General features: G+C 38.7%; 1 protein-coding gene across 2 annotated transcripts in view; it reads left to right on the top strand.

Annotated features, from left to right (window-relative positions):
• Positions 1-14,908, top strand: part of ap2b1 (adaptor related protein complex 2 subunit beta 1) — a 166,515-nt gene extending 151,607 nt beyond the window's left edge. For both annotated transcript variants that reach the window (XM_048612549.1, XM_048612548.1), the window contains 2 exons: positions 913-997; positions 14,677-14,908. In XM_048612549.1, coding sequence (XP_048468506.1) covers positions 913-997; positions 14,677-14,786 — 195 coding nt within the window. In that variant the 3' untranslated portion in view covers positions 14,787-14,908. The remainder of the gene's footprint in view (positions 1-912; positions 998-14,676) is intronic.
• The last annotated feature ends 594 nt before the right edge of the window (positions 14,909-15,502 follow it).

Genomic DNA, 15,502 nt, shown 5'->3' with positions numbered 1-15,502 from the left:
GCTTTAACTATGTTCAGAAAGGATACAAGAAAGTTTCAAGCATGGAGCAATGGATAATATGGGAATCGATTTGCGAAACAAGAGTCCAGTGTCTGAGAGCATACTACCACTGGTGTAATGGTCAAGTATCTCTATATATAATTCTTGTTGATTTAAAATTACCTTGTGCACTTTAATTTTTAGTTGGTGTGAAGAACAAGAATACAGAAATGTTTTCCCTGACATTAAATCATCGCAAGACGCTTTAGTCAGTTCAGTGCTTTTAAAATATAGTTACTGTTATAATACAGGCAATGGGGCAACCAGGTTACACATGGCAAACTCCCACAAACAACAATATAACAATGATAGTAGGAACTGCAGATGCTGGTGAATCCGAGACAACAAGGTGCAGGGCTGAATGAACACAGCAGGTCAAGCAGCATCATAGGAGCAGAGAGGCTGACGTTTCGGGCCTAGACCCTTCATCAGAATGACCTGTTTTTGGGTGTTGTTTGAGGAATAGATGTTGATCCCTGCAAGAGGAGAATGTTCCTGCTCTTCAAACAAATTAGTGTAATTGTATTTTTTTATTCTGATAGATGTGATTACATAAGCTCAGCTACAGAAGTGGAGCAGAGACATAAATTCCCTTAAAAGCCAGATTGCAGAACTGCTGAAAGATTATTTGATGGATAAAGAATGAACAATCTGCTCTGAGGGATGATGTTATTTTTGGATGTAGCTCTCAAGTGTTACCTTCTCTTAATAAAGAGCGGTGTTGGTGTCACTGTTAAAAGCATTGAATGTCAGTTGAAAATTAACAGACCTTTAGTTAAATCTGAGTACCATTATTCACCATGAATTTTGACTGTTTTATTAATGTGTACATTCTTTCCAGTGGGGCTTAACCCAGTTTTATTGTTATTTCAGGTTGCTGTGAAAAACAACATTGACGTCTTCTATTTCAGCTGTCTGATTCCACTGAATGTGCTGTTTGTGGAGGATGGGAAAATGGGTGAGTGCTGGCAGTAACTATGCGTTTAGAGACATTAAATTGTCAGCTTTCTTTACTGTGCTGAAAGGTGCAGATATTTTCAATTGCTGTTTGTTTGGAAAGATATGTATATATTCCATAGAATTTAGAACACAAAAACAGGCCATTCAGCCCAACTGGTTTATGCCATTAGCTTCGCTGTATATAAGCTTCTTCCCATCTTACTTCATTAAATCCTACCAGCGTATACTTCTGTTTGAAAACAGAAATTTTCAACCATCCTTCCTGCTTTGTGCCTTTTTTGCTGTTCTTTACTATTTGTCTCAGTTAATCAATATGACAGCACACTCCACTGTCTAACCAGGCTGGTAAAGAATTTAAATTTCATTTTAAATGTAATGAATTTAATTTAAACCATTGTTCCACATTCTATTACAAGGCAACTCTCTGCTGAATATGTGATTTGGTATATGTCCCTTATTTAATTGACTTGGGTCAACAAAGACACCATCGAGAGGCACATTCAATAAGGAAGGAATAGCTCCTCAGCTACCAATTATTATTCCACTGTTGAAAAAAAATTGCTGAATTAGATGAAGGTGATTTTATTTTTATCAGGACACAGCAATTAACAGCAGTTCACCGGTGTTAAAAGGGTGCCATCTGTTCTCCAGTGGTTACCAGATGAACGTTTTATTCCTAGCACTGCTTTTTTGGTAGCACTCTCATCTCTAGGTCAGAAGGTTGTGGGTTTCAACCTTACTCAAAGATTTGAACACAGTGTAGGCTGACAGGCCAGGGTTGTACTGAAGTAGAGCAGCATTTTCAGAGGTGCCATCCATTCGAAAAGTGTTAACCTAGTGCCTTTCTCCCTATTATGATGATGTAGATCGTTGTTCATGTTTATCAAAACCGATGTGTACAAGATGACTGCCATTTTGAGGCATTTGACAGAGGCATCATTCGGCATGAATCCACATCTTTCCCAAATGCAGCTCGAGAGATTACTTTGAGAAATGCACGCCCCCTATGTTATACTGAACCTGCCAATCTGACTGTTCCAGGTTTGATCTCTTTTGTACTGTCAAATTAAGTTGGCCAGGGAGATGTGGCTGAAATGAGCAACAGGTTTGGGCTGGGAAATCAATGAATGTTCAGGAGCTATATTCAATGATCATCCATGTGTTAATGTAAAACATTCCCTCAAGCAATGCAGCTTAACGTGGAGCCTTTGATAGAATCACAGAGATGTACAGCTCGGAAATAGACCCTTTCATCCAACCGGATATAAATTAATCTAGTCCCTTTGCCAGCATTTGGCTCATATCCTCTAAACTCTTCCTATTCATGTACCAGATGCCTTTTAAATGTTGTAATTGTACCCGTCTCCTCCACTCCCTCTGGCAGCTGACTCTATTCATGGACTATCCTCTGATTGAAAAAGTTGCCTCTTTTATATCTTTTCCCTCTCACCTTAAACCTAGTTTTGGACTCCCCTACCCTAGGAAAATAACTTTGGCAATTCACCCCTCGTGATTTTATAAACTTCTATAACATCACCCCTCACCCTCCGACACTTCAGGGAGAATAGCCCCAGCCCATTCAGCCTCCCCCAATTGCTCAAACCCTCCAACCCCGGCAACACCCTTGTAAATCTTTACTGCACGCTTTCAAGTTTAACAACATCTTTCCTATAATAGGTTATGGAATTTTAAAAATGTGTAGAACAGTTAAGCTCAGTGACTAAGTTTTAATTTCACAGATGATATTGTCTTCTGTTGCCTATCCTAATTGCTTTTGAGATTTCGCTGCTGAACCATCTTCTTTACTCATATAGTCCAAGTGGTGTAGATCCAGACACAGTGCTGTTAGGAAGGGAATTCCAGGTTCTTGACTTATATCGTTTCTAAAGCTTTACTTTGAGGTCTATAACCATGACACAAGATGCTGCTGAGTTTCTTCAGACCTGCAACAGTTATGGCCTCAATCTTCTTCCAATGTGCTCAAAATCATTAGAGTACTTACTTAGCAGTTTGTTTTACAAGAAAGCATACAGCTGCAGCTTAGTTAATTTGAAAAATTCTGTCCAAAGAATAGTGGTCAACTCACTTAGTATCCATTGTATGATTTTTCTTTTTTTAATAGTTCACAAAATATTGTAGAAAATTGGTTTGAAGGAAATGAAGTCCAGCCATCTGAAGAAAGGTGGATAAATATCAAGAGAAATACAGCTATTTGCTCTCAATACTTTCACGATTAAAGTCACCTCATTGGTAGACGTTTCTCATGCTAGCGCAGTCGTTGGCAGTATTAAAAATGGCAAGCATGAGAATAAGCATGTCATTTGTTTAACCTTCTCATATAGTGTAACTTTCCCATTACAACTTCTTAACTGCATTTCAAGTAGTGTTGTTTTCACAACCTCTAATTAGTGAGGTCTATTAGTACATTGGTATGAAGTTTCCCAACATAATTAATGTCTGTACTTTGTAGGCATACATTGTGCCATGCCTTTAATGCATCAAAATGCAGTATTGCTATCCCAATCCTGCTGGGCAAAAATTTCATTGGCTTAAATGACGACCAATTAAGTATATGATAGGCTAAACGTGAATGAATAGGAAGTTGTTGCTGACATTTTTCCTCCTCCGAGAGGAACATTGCCAAAGCTGTCATTGGAGTCCAAACAGCAACTGGAACATGTGGGAAAATAAAAGCACAAGCATGTGCACCATCTGTCCCAGTCTACCATTTCCAAAGTAGCGAGAGCCCACCAAATAAATTAAAATCAATAGGCATTTTTTTTAAATACAATTACGTACAATTTTGTGAAGTTAGTCTGAGGTGAAATTTGCACACAGCTTAAAATTCAAAAGTTTGTTGTATAAGTTGTACTTAGAACATAGACATTAGAGCAGAAGTAGGCTATTCAACCCATCAGGTCTCCTCTGCCATTCAATGATATCATGACTGATCTGATAATCTTCGACTACTTTGGTGCCTTTTCCTCATTTCCATTGATTCTGTTATTATTTGACTCAGCTTTGAAACGCCTGACAAAATCCTTTAAGAACGGTTTCAGAACATAATGCCAATTCTTGCTATTGAGAGCTGTTGTGCAGATTTATAACTTCAAAGAAAATATTTTTTGAGAGAAGCAAACTCCTCCTTTAGGAGTTTGAGCCTCTGTTTGGAGAATCTTTTTGGAGATTCGATTGTCCAGTAGAGTTTTACAGTGTTGAAAGCAGCACAGAAATAGCCTGGGTCGGGTTGTGCATGGTCTTGAATTAAACAGCTGCTGTATTTATTTCCTTTATTCTTTCTTGGGATATGAGTGTTACTGAATAAGTTGGCAATCATTACCCACCCTTAATTGTGCTTGAATTGAGTGGCTTGCTCAGCCGTTTCAGAGGGCAGTTAAGAGTCATAGGGTCGTGCAGCATGGAAACAGACCCTTCGGTCAAACCAGTCTGTGCCAATCATAATCCCAAACTAAAGTAGTCTCACCTGCCTGTGCTTAGCCCATATCCTACCAAACATTTCTTATCCATGTATTTATCATCACGGTGGGTGTGCAGTTAGACCTCAGCCAGACCAGACAAGTATAGCAGATTTTTCCTTCCCCATAAGACATTGGTGACTGAGATGGGTTGCCGTTAAACTCGCTTTTAACTTACACATTTTATTAATTGAATTCAAATCCCACCAACTGCCCTGGTATGGTAGGAGCCTATGCCCCCAAGCACCTGTCTCAGACCTCTGTTTTATTATTCTAATGATAAACTGTACACAGCCATTTCCCTTGAGTGCGGCTTTAGCTGCTTTCTTTGAGGTTATGCATGTCTTCTGAGCTTGTCGGTTACTTTAGATCACTCTTGAACTCTCTTCCTAGTTTGCCCATAAATACAGGCCAGCCATTCACCTCTGCCCCACCATTGAGATGTTTGAATTGAATTGAATTAAATTGAATTAGGTTTAATGTCACACGTACTCACATGAGTACAGTGAAAAGTTTACAAGTCGCCATATACGGTGCCATCTTAGGTACAAGGGTACCTTGGTGCAGAATCATAGAAACAAAGCAGAAAAACAAAGAAACAAGGTTAAAACGTTAAGCACTACAGTTCTCCTTACTAAAAAAGCAAAGAAACACAGTTAATAGTTCAACCTCCAACCTTTCTGAAGAAGGGTCTAGGCTTGAAACGTCAGCCTTCCTGCTCCTCTGATGCTGCTTGGCCTGCTGTGTTCATCCAGCTCTACACCTTGTTATTTCTAATAGTTCAACAATACAGTCCATAAGTATCTGGCCATGCTGGGCTAGACCTTGTCCCCCCCTCCACTGCTGCTACCCCAGCTGCCTGTTCTCACTGCTGGCCACCCCTGGCTGCCTGCACCTGCTCTCATCCCAAACTGCTACCAAACCCAAGGACTAATTGATTCACACTAATTATAAACTCTGCAAGGCCCGATCTCCACTCATGTATGCCAAACCTTAGGACCCTGTCAATGCCCCTACATTCCTTGGATGGTCCAGACCCATGACCGTACTTGGATGCTGTTAAGCAGCACTACTTTAGATTTCTCACTCCAACTTCTTTTATTTTTCATTTAGCAAATGATTTGGCCACTGTTTCCACCACTGCATTGAAGGCTAAAGATTGCTCAACTCCTCCCAGACAGAAGCACTCTGTTCTTCTGCTGTTGGTGCCTCTCATATACATAGCCTAAGGCTAACATTCCATTTTTCTGAGTGTCCGGTTTCCTCCCAAAGTCCAAAGATGTACATGTTAGGTGGATTCACCATGCTAAATTATCCATTGTATGCAAGCTGGGTGGATTAATCATGGCAAATGTGTTGGCATGTTGATTGACATGCATGTACCTTCCCAGCAACCACACAGCTCAGAAGGAATGTTTCAGAATAATCGACTCCTGCCCCCAGTTTGTACGTTCATTTCTAACATTTATTAAAATAAAATGTACTTAGATTGAGAATTTTGCCATCAGGGTCCAAAGAATCTAGTTTCATACAAATTGCAATCCACTTGTTAGAAGGAAAAAGACATTTATCATTTAATTAATGAACAACTGTTGCTGTTTATCCTGGTCATTTTTAAAGAGGCAACAAATTAATAACAGTGGATTTTAGTTTAACAAAAAGAAATGGCTTGATAAATTTGGAAATAAGCTACTATAAGTAATATCAAACTATCAAGTGCTCTGCTTAGCGTCTGTTGGCTAAGAGACTAGAACCTCTAAGGCTGTTAGTGGTAGTGTCCTGAGCTTTGCCCCAGAAAGACTGGATTCAAGTCCCATCTCAGGATAAGGCAGCCACAGAGTTGTCATTTTAGAAAAAAATTAGACCTTTTCCGTGCTCCTGTTTCATCAGTATAAAAATTATCTTAAATCTACAAAGGAACTCAACTGCAAAATTTAAAGTAATCAGATCATTATTTTAAGACATGCTTGACATTAAAAAACTTGCCTTTAAATTTCTGTTCTCTAAGTATTAAAATATGTTGTGCATGTATTGGTGATTGGCATAGTTTTCTGCTTTTATGGGAATAAAAGATCTAAAGTTGACGTCTTTGATATGCAAATCGTGTTAACTTTAATAGCATCTGATGTTTTCAAATCCACACTGGTCCCATTAGTACTGCTTTCTCCTTTAAATGGCATGCTGCAAAAAGATTGTATTTTTATACAAATCAGAATTTTTAAGTGTGTCAGTTGCTTTAATAATTCAGACGTGTACTGGTTCTTAATGTCTTTAAAAATTTATCATCCAACTCAAGAACTGATTTTTGGGCAAGGAATATTAAGCCTCAAACTTCAGCTTCAGTAAAAGCTGCGCTTCTTTTGATGGTGAAATGCTCTGGCTCCCTGTTCAAAGTGTAGTACAAATAATCTCACAAGTTTTTCTTGTGCACTGATGTAAAGCGAGCAGCAGTCTGAATTAGCTCACGCAATCTGTCCCCGCCACAGCATGCAGACAGTAAATCCTCTTCTCACTGCAGGAAGGGAAGTGCAATGAGTTTTGGTTTTTCAGCTATTGACAAAACAAAGATTCTGAAAATCAAAGAGTAGACGCATTACCTTATTGAAAGAAGTAACAAAACTTAATTCAGTAAGTTTGCCACTTAAACTAACCAGTAAGTATTGTTCAGACACTATCATAAATTTATACTAACAAGTTATTATGTTTTTGAATGTAACAACCTGAATGATCTTGGGCAGATGTTGTGTTCAGACTGACTCTCAAAGCATTCATTCAAATTATGACTCCAACTCCACTGGTGCTTCTGGCCTCTTGTTGCTGTTGGAATCTCTAGATCGTGAAAAACTTCCTGTAGTTTCTCTGCAGATACGTGTTATTTACACCTGAACTGCTACTCACCATGCATGACATCTATGCTTCACATTCCTATTCTTTTGAAAACTGATCCCCAACATCTAGGTCTTTAGGCTTCTCAGCTGAGTTTTCCCTCCTCTTATCATTGATTTGCTTCACAGTCTTCCATTGAGTTCATTGGTTCTCAAACCTCCTGCCATTGGGAACAGTTTCTCTCTAACTACTCTGTCCAGATCCCTCATGATTTTGTAATGCCTCCATCACATCTTCTCTTACCCTTCTCAGTAAAAGGATTTTAATTTGCATGTGTGTTTCTGCCAGCTTTGTAATTCCTGCTGTAAGTAGTGGACATGTTGCAGATTGTCTACCTGTTTATGATGTTTCCTAGTTTGGGAAGTTTTTTTTCAGAAAGCATTAACTCTCAAGTTGACTGTTCCGAGGTAACCTGCCACTCATTTTGTGCAGATTTCATCCTAGTGAGTCGTTCTAGATGGAGCAGTTGCTATTTTCTCAAAATCAATGGATACTAAAAGAAGTAAAATCTAACTTTTGAGCAGCCCATCAGAATTTTAGTCATGCGCTTACGATTATAATTCACTTGGACTTTGCTTTTGTGCTTTTCAGGGAAAATTAGCATCAATGAAAATTGTAAGGGGAACTCTGCAATAGTGCTTTTTTTCATACAAAAGTCGAAAGCAATGTTCCTGAACTTTGATGACTGAGCTGAAAATGATGGGTCTGTTTTTACACTATGGCAGCTGAATAGACTGCTAGGATTTAGCATTCATTTAGATTTCTTGCACTAGGCAATTTCCAGTGTGCAATTCAATAAGGGCTGGCAATTTTCCTTTTGCAAATCGATAGTGAAACAGAACCGTGTTTTTCAATGGGCAAATGGCCTCCTCTCTCATCCATGATTCTATATTTTGGAATACAGTTTAATCTTTAACTATAATAATGTCAAGTTTTGTATTTATGTTTTCCATTCCTTTTTCTTTCTTGAGGCCCTTTAGCACCTTCCAAACCTGTTATCACTACCATCTAGAAGGGCAAGGGCAGCAGATACCCCTACAAACCATTCGCCATCTTGACTTGGAAATATATCACCGTCCTTCAGGTCACTTGGTCAAAATCCTGAAATGCCCTTCCCACAGCATTGGACTACAGCTTTTCAAGAAGGCAGTTCACAATTAGGGAATGAGCACTAAATGATGGCCTAGCCAGTGAAGCCCACGTCCCATGAGTGAATCAAAAATGTAAATGTATTCAAACAACACAATGTTAACAAGACTTTCTGTCTCCAACAGAACATTTCTGTCTTCAATAATGTCATCCCTTAATAACCAAGTCCACCATTGAGGGCCTTGTTCAGCTGAGCCGTTAGCAGGATCCTGAAACCAGCCGTATTGAGGATAACGTCTAGGTTTAGCTACACAATTTCCCCTGCTCCAGTGACATGATGTGCGGTAACACAGAGCTGTTTTCTCGAACTTAGCAGCTTGGTGGTAAAATTACTTTAAAGTTTTGCGCTTCTGTTTTCTATTAAAGATCTTATCCCTGGGGAATCTCCCTTTTAAACGTGAAATGTTTTTATTTAAACAGTGTGTGAGCATCTGCTCCGATGACACTTAAGTATTTAATATTAGAAAGTAACCAACTCTACTTCAGCTGTATTTTAAGATGACAACCTTCCCTGCTTAATGTGCTGTAATGATGACATTGAAAAGGAAGCTATAGTTTCTGGTTAGCTGTCATATCTTCTCTTGGTGCACTGTTGCAATCTTGTGAATTACCATATTATCTTCTAATTCCTTATACAGGCTATCTGTCAACACCAATGTTGCATTTTAACGCAAGTGTTCATTATCACTTGTAGCCTCTGTAATTGTTCCTTATTCATATACACTGGGCCAGTATTTATTCAGAAAGGTCAGATTACCTTTTATAATGAACATGTTTCCCATGTTTCTTGCCGAGATAGTTAGGTTGTTTTGATTAAAAGTGGCAAGAATTGAATTGGCTCCTTTTAATCAGCTTGAGGCTTCCAATTATGTCTGGAAGATGCTGATTAAAAGATTGAGAAATTCTGAACAATAACAAAAACTTTTCTGATTCATTCTGTAAACAGGCAGAATCCTGTTTGTGATTCAGGTAGGATTACTTTGAATCTGCTGTGGACATCTTGGCAATAATAGCTGTTTACAAAAATATGAGGCCTTAGTCCCCAAACCAATTTGTTTGCATGTTTTCTTTAATCCACCTGATGGCTGTGCATAATTATACAAATTAATTTGCCAGTTGAAGTACAAGAATTGTGTTTTCATAATCCTTTTACTTTATACATTTATGATCAATCTTTCTTTAGCAGTTTTCTACCTTAGTCCTTTTCTTAAAGGCTTTGACTCTGAGTATTGTTGCCAGGTATTCTTCGGTACGTCACCCATTTGACCATTCTATGTTTAAGATTAAATGCTACGTTGTGATAGACAATTTTACTGTAATGGCATCATAGATGAGCTGATCTATCTGTCACCCAGTTTGCACATTTTCTAAATCCTGAATTGATGATCTGGAGTAGGAGTCCTCCTGAAAGTTCCTTTTCTTAGTCCAAGGATGTTGAGGCCAGTTGTGCCATCCAACTTCAAACAGTGTAAAGGATCTTTTGTGACCACCTGAAACAGCAGATTTGGCCTTGATTGAAAGTTTGTTCTAAAATAAATGCTGCTCTTAAGGGTTCTGAATGGAAGAGTACCAGTCTAAATTGTGCTCAGTTCTTTGGAGTTGGTGTTGCATCCCATGAACGGTTGGCATAGAGAAAAAGAGAGTATTCCCATTGGGTTAAGGTCAGGTCTGTAAAATATCTGTAAAAGTGGGGGAACCACTTGGTTGTTTTGTCTCCCCTTACCAACACTCCATATTTTATAGACTGATTAATTTGCCTCCTAAAGCTCCCTACGAAGGGTGGTGATATTTAGGAATAGTTTCGGGGCTATACATCAGCTTACTTGTTGCTGAGCTTTCTCGAGCATGCAAAAAAAATCAAGATCTTGTCTTGTACAGCACATAACTTGCTGTTCATCCTATGTATAAAGATTGGCATTGAGGTCATTGCTCTTGAGTTCACTCCATGAGTCCCTGGACCCTATTCCAAGGAGTGGATAACATTTTGTTTTTGCCTTTTAATGAATTTCAAAAAGAACCAATTCATTACTGTGAGTCCCTTTCAAACACAATGCAGATTATAACTTGGGCCCCACAAACATAATACTAAATCCTTGTTATATCTCACATGAACACCTTCCAAACCCACAACCACAACCATCTAGAAAGTAAAGAGCTGCAGATACGTGGGAACACCACCACCTTCCAAGTTCCCGTCCATCCTGACTTGGAAGTATATCCCCATTCCTTCATTGCCACTGGGTCAAAATCCTGGCATTCTTTCCTTAAGGGCATTGTGGGTCAGCCTACAACACATGGACTGTAGAGGTTCAAGAAGGCCGCTCACCACCGTCTATTCAAGGGCAAGCAGGGATGGGCAATAAATGCTGGCCAGCTGGCAACGCCCACAAATAAATTTTAAAAGATGGTTTTGAAAACCGATGAATGGCATGTTGGTCCAGCAGCCATTGCTTTACTGAGGCTTCCTGGAATCGAAGGACGTTTACATCCACCCATACTGTGCCCAACTAGGATTGAGATGCATTTGGTAGTAATAATGGATTTTCCAATTGTAAAACTTTCCAAAGCTCATTTCGCTGCTCTTTGGCATACTTGATTGTTTACAGTCTGCCTCGCTTTCCATAACCATGCAACTCTTCAATTGTGAAATTTTTTTTCTGTTGTATTTTTTTTTGTCCAGAGGGAAACTATCCTGCTACTTTTCAATAATCCTTAATCAAGATGTTAAATTTATAGCCTTAACATTCTACATTTATGAATAATTGTTATTAGATGACATCTAGTCAGAATTAAGTGTGAGATTTGGAAGTTGGGATCAATACCCAAAGAATTAGCAGTACTTCAGCATTTATAAATAAAAACATTGGCTGGAAATCTGAAATGAAAGCTGAAAATTCCAAATATGTCAGTGAAAACGATGTGAGCCATTATTAAAGTTTAAATTTTGTCATAGCCTTTCCCCTCAGATGTTGATGACTGTTGTGGTCTATTTTCTGCTACTAAAGTATCTGAGGTGGAGGAGAAGCAGCCTTTTATTCGCAACTTTGCTGTTTGTTCCCACAACTTGCTTATATGCATGACAGTTCAGGACGACTTAACATCCTTGAGGTTACCTGAACCAGCTGTGTAAATATTGTGGCTACAGGAGCAAGTTAAAGACTTGCTATTGTTTAAAAAGCAACTCACTTTTATTTATTTGTGGGATGAGAGCATCACTGGCTGAGCCAGCATTTGTAGGCCATTTTTAATTGCTCTTGAGAACAAATGTTCTGGCTATTCATTTCCATAGCTGTTGCACACAATGAGGATTCAGGAGAGGGAAGCAGCAAGTGGATGGTTTAGAGGGAGCAGGAGAGGTTGCAAATTGGCAAGTTGGCAACTAGGGAGCAGGAGGGGCTGGGGTCAAACGGGTCCCATGTCGCTGTGTTAAACGAGCATGAAAAGACTTTAATATTGAACTCATGGTGCCAAATGAGAATTCAAGTCCCATTAACTGACCAGGATTAAAGGGCAACAAATTAAAACATGGCACGATTAAACAGGAATTGCTGAAGCTGCGCCACATGAACTGCAGCAATTCAAGAGGTGGCTCACCACCACTTTCTCGAGGGCAGCTAGGGAAAGACTCTAACATTGTCAGCCACACATGCCATGAGAAAATTAAAAACAAAATTTCAAAAATAATTTGCTTCAAAGAACTGACTCCCATCATAAGGTTTTTGCAGAAGGGAAGAGTAATAATGATTCATGTAACTCAAATGTTTAAGGGAATTAGCATGTTGTTTTAGATTTTAAAGCACATAAAAGCTTTTCAAACCTCAGTGTTTGTTTTCTTAAAAAAACGAGTTTGCAAGGAGCAGATTTTTCAGGAAGCTTCCTGAATTAGTACTCTGAGCTTCAGAAATTACACTCCAAATCTATTGTATAAAATGGTTTCTGTGGATCAATCACTTTGGGTAAAGCCTTTACCCCTTAGAATGACTGAATGACAATGAGCAATTTATGTCTACTGTTGAACTGCCACAGTTCCTGGTGGTCTTTTATTGTGGTGGAGACCTCTTAAGTGTCAAATTTAGTTTAGCTTCACACTATGCCACTGAACACTTTTAATCCCGTTTAAGGGCTGGTAAACTCAAGAGCAGAATATTTCCATAGCTTCATAATGTATCCATAGATGACATCTGAGGGGTGACATTTACCTACTTTATTAGACAGCTAATGCACCATAGTTAGAAGGATTTTGCAGCCCAGCCATATCTATTTAATGTGCCCAGAGCAGTTAACCTTAATATTGGTCTCATCAAATCTCCCTACATTTCACTGATTATTGATGCTTCCATGACAAGCCGTCTTTGAGAATGTCTGTTTCTCTCACTTACCAGCTCAATATCAGTGTTCATTTGAGTGCGACATAACAAGAAGTTCTCAAACAAATCTTACTCACCAAAGGAATATCATATAGAACAAAGTAGTATTTCATGTCTTTATCAATTCCCACTTCTACTCAGAATCACAGTGTGTTTGGGGCACAGAAAGAAACCTTTCAGCTTGTTGTGTCCGTGCGGGCTCTCTGAAGGAGCAATTCACCTGGTACATTCCCCGACTTCTCCCTGTAGCCTTGCACATTGTTCCTCTTTAACAGTTCCCTTTCAAATGTTTCGATTGAACCTGCCTCCACTGCACTAGGGATCAGAACAATTGGCTGTGTAAAAAACTTTTTCTTGCTTTTGCCAATTATCTTAAGTCTATGCATTCTTGTTCATTTTCGCCAATGGAAATACCTTTCCTTAACTACTCTCTTCAGATCCCTCCTAAATCTCCATCAAGTCTCCTCTTCTGCAAGGAAAACAGTGCCAACCTGTCCACTAAGTCTGAATGATTGAAGTTCCTCATCCCTGGAAACATCATGCAAATCTTTTCTGCACTCTCCCCAATGTCTTCATAACCTTCTGAAAGTACAGTGCCCCAAACTAAAGACACAACTCCAGCTGAGGTTGAACCTTTGTTCTGTACAAGTTGATTCACTCACCTTGCTGGGATGTATAAAATGTAGTTGAAGAGGAAATTTTGTTGACCATTACACAATAACAAATTAAACTATTATAATGATTTGTCATTCAAAGATACTTGCCATGTGGAAATTGGTTTTCAAATAATCTGTAGTAAGCTCTGATTAGCGTCAGTGCCCATTTAGGTTGGCTGTTATTTGTGTGATTTCTTAGTTTTTTCTAATCACTGAGTGATTGCTGATATTATAGAAACTAGGAGCGGGCAGTGGTGATGTCCCGACCTCTCGACCAAAAGGCCTGGGTTCACGTCCCACCAACTGCAGTGGTGTGTCATGACACTTCTGAAAAGATTGAATAAAAATATCCAGAAACCAGGAGCAGTTTAATCATTAGAAATGATGTTTCACATGCTTCTGCGGTTGTCATTTTTAATTGTGTTAATTCAGTTCCCTCATTCATCAAGCTTAATGACCTTTCAAGATCTAGATTCTAAAGGTTATGCCTGTCCACAGGGTTTAACATAAAAATACTTCAGAGATGTACTTCTAATTAAATCTGGCTTTTTAATGCTTCAAATACTGTATACCACATTTATTCTTCTTTTCTGACTTGGATCTGCATGAACAAAACTTGCTTAACAAGCGGATCCTCAAACATGAAAAATAAGAAATTCACTAATTCTTGGAGTATCTTGCTTGATTTCTTTGTGGATGACATTGTACAGCAAAAGAAAAGCCAACATAAAGAGTTGATGAAGAGTCATCTAGATTCGAAATGTTAGCTTGTTCTCTCTCCACAGATGCTGCCTGACCTGCTATGATTGCCAGCATTTTTTGTTTCCACTCAAAAGCCAGCGTTGATTTCTCTGTCCAACCTCATTAGAATGCCATGTGTGCAAAAATAGTTGACTCCTCTCAAACTGGGTATGATGTCACACTGGTGGATTAGGGCAAATATTTCTTTTACAGTTCTGTAGCAGGAATGTTTATTTCAAGCTTTGTATATTAAAAGTGGAAATAATATCTGTCAATTCTTCAGCATGGCTCTTCTTCACTTTGAATACAAGAATAAATGTAAGCTTTTTTCTTAATTTTGAGGTTGTGCTTTGTGCTGCTGGAGATTTGATTTCTATGTGTTGTTTTCTGTCCCTTTTCTAGAGCGCCAGGTCTTCCTTGCCACTTGGAAAGACATCCCCAATGAAAATGAGCTTCAGTTTCAAGTTAAAGACTGCCATCTAAATGCAGGTGCGTGGATAATTTCAGGATAAGATGCTGCATTTGCACAGTGTTGATGCAAATATTTAATTTCAGTACATCAAAGCTTCTATGATTTTCAAAAATGGGTCCACAGTGTTCTTGTCATACATCTAACTACTTTGCTAACTAGAGCGTAAGGTGAAAAGTTACCATGTTAAAGGTTATTGCAGAAAATTAAAGGACATATGAGCATGGATAGAAGATTAGCTGGTAGGAAACAGAATAAATGGGTCTTTATCTGATTGGCAGGGTGTGACAAGTTGAGTTCTACAGGTCTTTCCTGGGGCTTCAAGATTTATATTAGTAATGTCATTAAGGGGGAACAAAGGCATGCTGACACCTAGATAGGTAGAAAAGTATGTTGTGAAAAAGATATGTTTGCTGAAGGATGTGTTGAGTGAATGAATAAATTCTGGCGTATGGATTATAATGTGGGAACATGTGAACTTCTTCACTTTGGCATCAACAGTGAAAAAGCAGAGCATGAGTTAAACTGAGGACAACTGCAGAAATTTGAGGTGCAGAGACATTTAGGTACTCTAGTGCATGAGTCACAAAAAGCAGACTAACAGAATGCTGTCCTTCATTAAGAGAGAAATCAAACATAACAATCAGGATGTTATTTTTTTTCAATTTTGCCAGGCATTAGTAAGTTCGCATCTTGATTACTGTGTGCAGTTTTGTTCTCCTTATTTACTGAAGAATATTAATGCATTATAGGCAGATC

The sequence above is a fragment of the Rhincodon typus genome, chromosome 26 (genome assembly GCF_021869965.1).
Source record: "Rhincodon typus isolate 14 chromosome 26, sRhiTyp1.1, whole genome shotgun sequence".
Classification (NCBI taxonomy): Eukaryota; Metazoa; Chordata; class Chondrichthyes; order Orectolobiformes; family Rhincodontidae; genus Rhincodon; species Rhincodon typus.
The sequence above is the reverse complement of the archived record's forward strand: the minus strand, read 5'-3'. Positions and strand labels throughout refer to the sequence as shown.